General features: G+C 36.0%; 2 protein-coding genes across 3 annotated transcripts in view; one reads left to right on the plus strand and one right to left on the minus strand.

Annotated features, from left to right (window-relative positions):
- The window catches only part of CIP2A (cellular inhibitor of PP2A), a 35,184-nt gene extending 26,646 nt beyond the window's left edge, over window positions 1–8,538 (minus strand). The window contains exons 1-3 of the mRNA XM_007429268.4: window positions 8,290–8,538; window positions 1,279–1,426; window positions 525–637 (exon numbers count right to left, since the gene is read on the minus strand). Of these exons, the coding sequence (XP_007429330.1) occupies window positions 525–637; window positions 1,279–1,426; window positions 8,290–8,391 (363 nt within the window). The 5' untranslated portion in view covers window positions 8,392–8,538. The remainder of the gene's footprint in view (window positions 1–524; window positions 638–1,278; window positions 1,427–8,289) is intronic.
- TRAT1 (T cell receptor associated transmembrane adaptor 1) overlaps window positions 1–11,787 on the plus strand; it is a 131,657-nt gene that overhangs the window by 45,301 nt on the left and 74,569 nt on the right. The gene's annotated exons all lie outside the window — the stretch shown is intronic.

Below are 11,787 nucleotides of genomic sequence, written 5' to 3' on the forward strand. Positions count from 1 at the left end.
AGAGCCAGACATCTTGCTTGTTTGTAGGTGACCAAATACTTATTTTCCACCATGATTTGCAAATAAATTCTTTAAAAATCAGACAATGTGATTTTCTGGATTTTTTTCCTCATTTTGTCTCTCATAGTTGAGGTATACCTATGATGGAAATTACAGGCCTGTCTCATCTTTTTAAGTGGGAGAACTTGCACAATTGGTGGCTGACTAAATACTTTTTTGCCCCACTGTAACTGTTTAGATAAAAATCTAGGAAATAACCAAATCATGTTTCTAATTTATATCAATTAAAAATTATATTTATGATATAAATCTGTGCAAAGACTAGTACTATACATTATTCTGGTCATCATACTTTTATTTCAGCATGGTCTGAAATGTAAGCATATAGGACCTGACAACAACTTGCACAAGAAACCACCATCTGCCAATACTCTAAATTCCATGGAAGAAAATAATAATAAATAATGACAATAATAAATGTGCTAAGAATAATTTCTTTTAAATTAAGCATTGCATTCTCTTACCTGCAGTATTACTGGGTCGACAGGATTTGTAGAGCTTCGAAGAATCACACTTGCCAGGACACTACACAGATTGTAAGCATACTGAAGGGCTTCCCTGGTTTCATTATCTAGAACTAATAAGTAACATACATACAATAAAATGCAAGACATATATCTAGACAAACTGAACAAATTGGAAGATCTTTCAGAAATGAGCCTGAACAAAATTATTTATACTTTCCCATAACCATTTCCATCTTAACCATAACCATTGTACATATACATATATTCAAGATACAAACTAACTAAATTTAGCAAACCAAAAACATTTCCACTGTTTTTCTATTTCAAACGTTATATTTTGGGGACAATTCATTTCTGATGCAAGTGTGAACATCACTTCTTGTCCCATGTGGGCTTTATATGTTCCCAAAGTTTATCATATTTGTAAAGAAATAAATGACATTGCACAGAATATAAGTTACAAATAGTATATTGCATGCTAATATTAAAATCACTATGTTCATTTTGCATTATTATTCTTACAAGAATTAAACTGTTGTGCCGTAAACCCTTGCAATAAATTATTATTTTTAATCCTTATCCAAGGAAGTGTGGTTCTAATAACAAGTGAACTCTCTTTTAATTAAAATTTTAATACGACACCCAGCCTATTAAAAAAATCAGAAATTAGAGCCATCTATAAGATTATACCACATCTCTTTCCAGCTATGAAGCAAGATGTATATGCAACTCAAATACTTCTAAATCTTACCTAACTGAGAAAGCAAGCCTACTACATTCAAGGTTAATAGAGGGCTTAGATTTGGGTCCTCAATAAGTTCTACTAAGCAGTTCAGGCATTCACTTGGTAAAATATGGTTTGATGCAAAAAATTTTGTCAACTTCAATCCTGAGATAACCTGAAGAAAATAAGACAAGTGTTAGCTGAAACTTAAAATACAGGACTATTAAGACTCTTAAGCTAATAGACGATCAAGTATATATAATGACCTTACAAAGACTTACACAGTCTTACCTATTTCTAATAAAACAAATAGAAATTAATTATTCAGGTGGCAGAACCTGATATATGTGTATATACAAGCATATATTTAGCCAGGCAGAATTGAATTTGATTAGTATTTTTGATAAGGAATTTCCAGCAAATCCTAAGGCTGTAGGCTAGACTGAAAAGGTAAACAAATCTTGGAAGAAAGAACGGCAAACCTTATCTGTATTGTTGCCAAGAAAATTGCATGGGCATGTCTATGAAGTCACCATGAATCAAGCTCTGCTTGAGAAACTCTAGTTTTTGTCTTATTTGCCTCTCTTTTGTACATTGACTGGTTGCTTAAAATAGTTTGAAATTATTTTCTTATGTAACAACATCAACAAAGCAATATTTGTTTCAAAACTACAATAGGTGGATGCGAATCACAATATGTAGAGATAAAATGTTTATTGCTAACAATTGCTTCTAAAGTTCTTATTGGTCATGTTTACAATTAAACAAAATACAGTATGACTTAGAATATACTGAATATTAGTGGTCAGTATTTATAATATCTGTCCTCTTTCTTGATCCAGAAAGGATACACAGCATACAAACAAAACAACAAAACAAAAATAAATAGGAACTAAGTAAAAATATTTGTCATTAATATTTTATTGCACTTTTAATAAAACGAGAAAACTATAACTGCAACAAGAAAACACTAAAACTTTTTTTTAAAATTAAACTCCACAACTTTAACCTGAATGATATTTGATGTTTACTTCATCCCACAAAAAGGGATTATATTTTCATTTCCAATGCTCATAGAACTTATTTTAGATTGGATTATTTTCTGATTTCCTTTTCTTTGCTTGATAATATTTTAGATTCAAAAATTAATCCTTTTGTAATCTCAGATCATGCTTCAATTTCATTAACATTTCATTTCAAATATATTTTGTCAATTACCGGTAGGTGGTATTTTAATATTTCTTTGGCACAGGACTTTTTTTTACTATATTAAACAACAAACTTGACAATTTTTTAATGTAATTGAAATTCTACTAGCCCTCTGGCTGTTTGGGATACATACTGTATAGAAATTTGATTAAAGAATGTTTACTTGCATACACAAGGAACCGCCACAGAGCAGACTTATAATGCATTCTTGTCAGCGAAGTTGTAATATTGAGAAACTGGTAAAAAAGCTAGTAAATTATTAGCACATCATTTAAAGCAAGTGAAACAACAAAATATAATTTCTGAAACTTTAAGAAATGATGGACTATGAATCACAGAGACTGAATCTATTAATTTTACATTTTTTCCCAATTCAATAATTCAAGAATATTCTGGATCAACATCAAATGGGTAATGAAACTGATATTTAATCAGGGCATTTGGAAGCAGCTTTGAAACTTCATGAGATATTAGACCAACTTAATTGATGAAGAACAGGAAAACCCTGGACTCGGATGGCTTTCTTGCTAAATGGTATAAATCTTTCATATACTTGATAACCTCAATATTATTAGACGTCTATAAGGAATCATTTAAATCTGGTAAATTCTCTTCATCTTTTTATGAGGCTTATGAAACACTGATTTTTAAATTGAGTAAACATTCTAAATTCTGGGCCAGTTATAGCCTCATATCATTTATATATATGTGCGTGTGTGTGCGTGTGTGTGTGTATATACACATACACACACACACAAATTAAGATATTAACTTTTTTTTGGCTAGGCAATTGCAGAATGTTATTGTATATAATTCAACCATCTCAGTTCAGTTTTATTAAAAATAGATGTCAGCTAATTTACATTTATTAATAGATGTTATGGATACAACTCAACAGAGGTTAGATTCTGATGCATTAATATCTTTAGAAACTGAAAAACATTTTTGATATGATACAGATAAATTTTCTAAAGCAAGTTATGTATAGATATGGATTTCCACCTTCTTTTATTAAATGTATTGCAATTTACTATTTGCAACCAATAGCAAGAGTAATAACAAATTAGCTAATTTCTGGACCAACTGAATTATAGCATGGCACCTGTCAGGGTTGTCCACTTTCTCTGTTGGCTTTTAATTTAATTCTGTTATTGTTAAATGCCATTAGCAATTTGATTTAGGCAATCTGTCAGCCCTCCAAGGTAGACCAAACTTGGAAATCAAAGTCACACAAGCTAATACTACTTTTATTATAAGGTTATTGTGACAGAATCTTGCAAGTCTAAATGCACTTCCCCACTCCCTCCCCTTATCTTCATGAAAACTAGGGAGACTAATGTCTGAGATGCTTTCTCAAATTACATTTCTTCCCTGGACTCAGATTTCTTTTATCTGACTGTTGTCTTGGTTGCAGCTCTTCTCCCTGTTCTTCAAAATTATTCCTTTGGCCCATTACACAATCCTGTGATATTTATTTATTTGATTTATAAGGCCACCCATCTGAAAATAATGATTCTTACTGGTATTGCATTTGCAAATTCTGAACATTAATTATTTTTATATGCGGATAACATTTTGGTAGTATTGTATTGCCTAACTAAATACAGGTGTCTCAAGAATTTGATAAATATTCAGCTTATAAAATTAATTTGGAAAAGTCTAATTTACTCCCTTTGGGAACTGATATATTAATAGATTAATGTAAGAGGATGGGCTTTGTAGCACATACAAAATATATTAAATATTATATCTGCAAAATATATAATACTGTATAATATGTACATATATTTCAAAATAGGTGGAATTTAATATGTTAAATGCTACAGATAATATTGCAATGGATATTAATAAATGGATTAAAATTCCACTGTTGATAGGGGAAGATTAATGTTATTAAAATGAATATTACCCCCTCATTGGTTTATATTTTTAGAGAAATTCTCATGTTAATTTCAAATGGATATGTTATTCAGATAGATAGACCATTGAGGAGATTCATATGAGAAAATAGGCCACCAAGAATTTCATTGGCTAAACTGAGACTTTATTTTGATGATGGAGGCTCTAATTTACCAGACTTTCAAAATACCACTGAAAATTTATCCTCTATGGAATAAGAAATTAACTGAATATCAACCTTTATGGCCTTTACTGGAAAGTTCTTACTTATTTCCATCAAGATCTTGGCAATTACACTGATCAACATATAGCAAAAAAGGTCTTTCATTTCCTTGTTGAGAGCAGCTTGACGTATTTGAGCCCTATTGGAATGCAGATCGGATTTTAATGCCCAGACTCATAAATATTTAACTTTATGGAAGAATTCTATTTAAAAATAGGTGATAAGACATTCTATCTTAAATGCTACAGATAAGATTGCAATCATATCTATATCATAAGTTTTAAAATATCCTTAAAGATGAAACTATTAACATTTACAATGACTGCAATAAAGAGCTGGAATATCATATAACAGAACATTAATAGATGATTAATTAATCAACTGGACTTGAGGTTGAAATTAATTCATCAAAAGATTTTATTCTGAGTTCATAGCATAAACCAAAGAATGCATCAGAAAGGATGGACTGTACACTTTGTTGGTGAATTAAGAAATTTGAGGGTATATTAATCCATATGATTTGGTCTTGTCCATTACTGGCTTTATTTTGGAATAACAGTGTAACATATTTAAGTAGATTTATGAGTAAACGTTTTAAGGTTAAAGATTTTAATACTCCCTTGAATTCTATTCCAAAATTGTTGTATCCATCCATTTTTAAGAAACATTAGTAGTGCTGGGCATGGGGAACAGCTAAGAGGATTATGTTGAGAGACTGGAAAGGTACTACTACTCCAAATATTAATGATGGTGTTGAAGAAATGTGTAATTTATCCATTTTTGAAAACATTTTGATGAAAATAAAAATGACACAATATCTTTCCCTTTGGCATAGGTTTCATAATATTTTACAATACTAGACAATTTTTATGGGTAATTTGACATTTTGTTACTAAATATATATGTAGCATATTTAGGTGATATATATTAATTTAAAATGCTAGGAAGTATTTTTTGTTCTTTGTTTGGTAATAGAATTTAACAATTAACTTGCCTGCTAGTCAGCTATATATTATCTTTTAGAATTTGTTTTTCCTAATTGTTTGCTCTAAGTGAAAATATTTAACCAACAGAAGAGATGTGCTGAGGCTGAGGAATAAAGAGTAGTATCCCTACATTCAAACAATCAACAGATAGGGTATCTCATTATGATGAACTTTTAGTCCATCATGCAAACATTCTGGGAAAAAGAGATTCAATTACACAACTCTGAAATTCTAATAAATTCTAATAAAGTTTCAAATAAAGCTTGTCCTAATACTTGGATATTAAAACAGAAAACAAAGCAAGCTTCCTGAGATACAGCTTTTGCTATTAGATTCCATCAAGGAGAAGGCCTTGTGCCACTCAAACACTCTGTTCAAATATGGTCCATGAAGTGTATAGTTATATTCAGATTGTAAGCCACAGAGAACAAGACTAATAATGGTTGCATTAAAAATGTAAGCTCATGTAATAAACAAAATATCAAGTAAGTATATGAGAAAAAGCAATCTATTCTGTCTCCATTTAAATTATTTCAGAACTGAAGCATAGTCCTATCTGCAACTACAGTCTGCATTGTGCAAGTTCTGAAAGGATCACCACACAGAGCATATTACTGTGGCCTGTAAAGTGTGCAGGGCTTAAATGAATTAATCCCCATATCGCAGATTTTTTTTTTTTTTGGTCAATTGGTCCTTGTCACCTTAAAAACAGGTAGAGATTTAATAGACACAGCATTCCCCTCATCACTACATATTTTAAGAAATTTCCAACTATCAAACAACTGCAGAAGATGGAACTTAGAAATCAACATTCTACTTACATACCCGTATTCCACTGGGCCAACTTCAGATTATTAACAAGTCAAGTTACATATGACTGTAGCCTTAGGGCTCTTCTGCACAGCAGCATTAATGTACAATGTGGGAACTGGCACAAAAATACACTAGCTCAAAGATTGATCAGACTTTAGACTCATATTCTGCATTGACAATGAAGCTCTGGGACCCTGGGGCAGAAGAGAGCAGCGTGAGGAACATGTCCTTTGATGCCAATTACTAGCAGTGACAAAGTCAGATCAGGAAAGTGGAACCCAAAGCATGAGAAGTAGAACAGGAGAGAAGTGGCTTTGTTCACCCTTATTTCTCTTGCCATGGGTGGCAGGCACAGGTAAAGTGTAGGTGTATTTTCTATCAGGAGGAAAGTAGGGAACACCCCCCCCCCCGATCACAGGTGGAGGTTGCAGAATCACTTCCAAGCACCTCTGCAGCCAGCAGCTCTGTGGTTCATCTGTTTCCCCTCTCCACCTGCAATATGGCTGATACTCCAACAAAACTTCTATGAAAGACATCTGTTTAAACACATATGTGTTTAAGTATGTTTCAAATTAATATCCCCACCCACCTTTGCCATTTCAGGCAGGATGGTGAGCAACTCTAAAGGAATTTTCAGCACCTGAGAAAGTCAAGAGAGGTTTTTCAAGGAATGGCAAAAAAAAGAGCAGATGGACATTTCAGCCTTATCTCGTGAGGCATCAGTCCTTCTGTCTGGGAATCTGTGAGAAAGAATATTGGACAAATCACAGAGAACTCATCTTCTTGTACTCCATAATAAGCACTGTAAGGACTAAATATCTATCTAGTTTCCAAGATTCCATAACCCATCCTTGTTTTCCTGGCATTAAACCCAATTATTATTAGATTTTTAACCTGCCTTTATATTTATATAGTGGTTAAATCAAGGCAGAGAACATATCTAATGCTCCTGCCTCCTATTTTCCCCACAACAATCCTGTAAGATGGATTGAGTTGAGAGAGTGACTGCCCCAAAGTCACCCAGTGGGCTGGCTGGCTTTAATTAATTAATTGAGACTGTGTGAATCTTGCTGCTGTAAGGGACTTGACAGAGCTTGCATTTTGTGGCTCTGCAGCTAGTGTGCCTGCAAAAAATCTCCCATGACTTTACAGTGGAGATGCAGAGACTGAAGAGCCACTTCCACCCCATTCCCCTTAGCAGGAGAAAGCAGTTCTTCAGCCACTCTGAAGGGGGGAAGGGGGTCTTTTTAGTGCCAGAACAATGGCCCTAGCTCCCACTTCCCCAATTTATTTCCATGTGTTGGCAAGAAAAGCGGGAGATATGGCTTTCTGGCACAACGAGAATCCCCTGACTTTCCTACTGTCAAAAGATGAACAACAGTGGCCGTAGGCCGGTTGTGTGGTCCACAGTAGCCCCAGCAAGCCAACGGCAACCGCGCAGGGCCTCGTCCCTAAACGTACTTGGGGATGACCTGTTGCAGACGCCTCTGCTGCCTGTTCCTGCAGAAGTTGAAATGCGCCACTTCTAAAACAAAGCGAAAAAACAATGGCAGAGGCTGCCTACACAAAGGGCCGAGGGTCGGTTGAGGATGACGTCCTCCATTCATTTCCGCAACAAACGGCTACTGGAGGTCTTTGCGCCAGGGCAAGCAGGACGTACCTATTAGCCCTTAACCACTTCATTTGTAGACGGCTCTTCTATATATCTTTCAAAACAGTTTGCAAAAACGAAGCCGTACTGGAGAAATTGCCAGGGACCACCGCATGGAAAAGCTTCGCTAACGCTGAGGCAGCAGCGGCCAGTTTTTTGAACGCGCCTTCCTTCTCCTCCTACTTCTAGCACGAAACATCCGAAAGTCGAGGGGGAAAGAAAGCTTTGAACCGGGTGGTCTACCGACCGTCTCTCACCTCCAAACTCCGCTGGAGCCCAGCCGCGTTGGGCTGGGTGCGGGCAGCTCGATACTGAGAAGCCGCCGAAAGGAGGGACTTCATGCACGCCGAGGCGTCCATGGCCCCGCCGTTCGTGAAGTCTCCAGAGACAGCGTTAGCCTGTCTCGCACTCAAAAATTCGTATTTGGCGCCTTGGCCGCCATTTCGCTGTTGTCACTCCCTCGACAAAGCCTCCGGAGCTGGGCGGAAGCCTCCGCCGCTCTAGGAAGCTCGCGTGCATGCTGGGAGCCGGCGCGGGCGGCCTTGCGCGGGCGCTTTTGTTCGACCCGGGTGAAAGCGAGATCGCGCTCTTCCTCCCCAGCCGGACATGAACTATGGCCAGGCGTAGTAGAGGCCACTGCTGTGGGGTAGCTATTTTTGCTTGAGGCCTAACCAAAATCCTGTCCGCGGAAGCATCTTTCTTACAGTTCCGTCCATGTAAAATCACAAAAGTCAGAGAGAAACCTCCGTTTCTCAAAGCGTGTTCGGGAGAAGGGTTTTCGGACAAAGTTCTGTGGGGAGGGGGATTAGGAAAGGCGCTGTAGAAAACAAGCAGATAAGAATAGGAGAAGGAAAAATCCCGGTTGAGTTGTTCGAAGCTTCCTCTCGTTTTCAGCAGGAGAGGGGCGCGCTGGCGTGCCTTTGAGCTGGTTTTGTTCTGACTCAAGAGGTGGATTTCCCCTTCGAGTGAATCTTCCCAAAGGCAAAGTGACTCGAGTTTTGGTATAGGACTGAATAGGGGAGAGGGAGGGATTTCGCCTGTATTTTATTCTTACCCAGGAGTAAGTCCACCTATGCCTGTGTCTAAAAGTGCTATGACAATCCATAAAGAAAGCAAGGCATCAAACATCAACCCACCCAAAGATCTGTGACATTATAAAAAGCAGTTGTGATAGAAATTCAGCATTGCTAAACCGCACCTATAGCATGGTTTTCCTGATACAATTTTCTCTAACTGAACTATTAATGTGATCCCAGGAATATTATGGATTATAATGATAATTTGTCAATTTAAATTTTTAAAATTTAAAAAATGTTAAAAGATTTAAAATTATTCTGATTGGATCTTATGTTATTTGTACTTTCCACACATGATAGGGCTACTGATTCCGTGGTACTTAATAGTTTATTGAATGACAGGTGGCGATTTCTGCGTGAGGTTAAGATATGTACTGTTGTTTACAAGCACAATGAGTGGGTTCACACAAGTTAAGCCAAAATGTGACTTGTTTGGTTTGAGCTTAGTATAGCGGTTTTCAGGCCATTTCCCCACAAGTACCTTATAGAGTCTTCATAGTATCATCCAGCCATTGTTGAAATGATAGAAAGCCTATCTTGCTGTGTTATTTTGACACAACAGTAGTTGAATGACTCTAGAAGATAAGTCACTAGTAGCGAAATGACATTTTATCTTAAGTCCGATCAGTCACAGTAATCAGTTAAAAAAAAAAATATGGGCCCCATCTTGATAGAAATAAAAAGCTGACTTTTCCCAAGAAGGACATTTGCAAACTAAATGCAAAACAGGCTCATTTTTTAAGGTGTGGAGGAAATCTTAATCAGTTTTTCTATAACAGATCAATGTAAGATAATATGGAGATTAGGACAGGATCTACATTGGACCCCTTTTGCATATATATATATATATATATATATATAGTAGTCATGGTAGTTTTTCCAAAGTGCAGCAATTATTTAATAAGTACCAACAAAAAATGCAAGACAATCTATATTTATAACATAAAGCTGTCACTGTGATAGATGTAGGTCATAATGTTTTAGGAAACCAATAGAAGTTCACTTAAAGAACCCATCCATGTCAAAGTCAAGACTCTGGCAAATCTGAATAACTTTGTTAGCAAAATGCTGTGCAAAACAGTCACAGTGCTCCAGTTGGTGATTTGTTTATTTCTCCCCAATCATAAATATGATGACTCCAGAAGTATTCCTAAACTACTAGCCAGTTGTTTCTGAAGGTATACAATCTCATTTAGAACAATTAAGCTCTGCAGGGTCCATACCCAGGAACTACCCATACACAAGGTCTTCATCTTGCCAGGGTTCAAAAGCAGTTTACTGGCCATCACCCACCATATCACTGCATCCAGATGCTGGCTCAGGATATGCACTCTTTTTCTTTTCTTTTTTTTTTTAATAATATTTTATTGAAATTTTAAAGTTACAAAGTTAAAAGTTAGGAATGAAAAAGAAAATTGAAAATACAAATTATAAAGAAAAGAAAAAGTGAGATAAAGTAAAAGAAAAAGATATGAAAAATAGATAACTTCCAATCTATCTCTGGTCTTAGATAGTAAGACTATCATAAGTGCTCACTCTCTTTTTCATATGTTACAGAGAACTAGAGTGTATTGGTGAAACTTTACCATGAACCCTTTGATGACTGCCCCAAGTAGTTTTATATAAATGTTCGTTAGCTTTGAGAACAAATTGTGCCTTGTGGCATTTCACAGCATGAACTGTGCTGTGAAATGTCCAATCCCTGCAAGTAGGAGTGGGATCACTATAATACACAGTGCCCGCAAGCCCCAGCTGAGAGACAGTTGTGGTACTGTAAGGAGTCAAGCAAGATCAATGCAGTTGTAGTCCCTCTGTCTCTTTCTTTCAGGAAATCATCTGTCAGGGTGATCATACCTGATTCTGTGCCCAACAAGGTCTGAATCCTGATTGAAAAGGGTTGAGATAATTGGTGCCCTTGAAAATCTGTAGCTGCAAAGATGCTATCCTCCCTATTAAATTTGTGACTGAGTAGGTTTGAATCCATGGAAGACTTCTTTAGGAGTGGACAGACTATTGTTCCCTTTAAGGCTGGTAGTACCACACTACCTTGTGAAAATGTATTCACCATTTCCTGATTCCATCCAGTCATGTACTAGGCTAGCTAGAATAAGGCAACGTGAGCAGGGATCAAGAGCTTAAGTGGCAGACTGGAAAGCTACAGTTATCTCACCCATTCATTTCCTTAGGACTCCTAAACTGAAGTGATCCCTTATTTTGGGGGCAAAATAGTATACCAGATACACTCAGTGCCTCAGTATATACTGTATCAAAATCAGTGATCAAGTTGAATGACCACAAGTGATTCATATTCAAAGAGTTTTACAAATCTGTTATACCACATAATTTTTCAGCCCTTTAAGTGTTTCCAGACAAGTTAATAAGCTGGCTAATTGAAAATATGAAAATAACTACAATACTGCATGTGTCTTGATCAATATCATAAGATAGGCCAGTGAAGTTACTTTTTTGTACATCTCTTCTAATGATAGAATAATACTTATAGTTTGGGAAATGGAACACATTTGCTAGTAACTCTTTATCAATTGTCGTGTGTTGACATTCTAAAAATTATTCCACTAGGTTTCAAATAACCTGTTTTATTGATGACATTGGACACCACTCCAGCAGTTCTGCAGCTTTATGTGGCTTCTTCTTTCTCTCCATTCTTTTATAGTTGCT

Source organism: Python bivittatus, unplaced genomic scaffold, assembly GCF_059951505.1.
Source record: "Python bivittatus isolate LINGU-HERP-01145 unplaced genomic scaffold, Pbiv_v1 ctg000350_np1212, whole genome shotgun sequence".
NCBI classification, from domain to species: Eukaryota; Metazoa; Chordata; class Lepidosauria; order Squamata; family Pythonidae; genus Python; species Python bivittatus.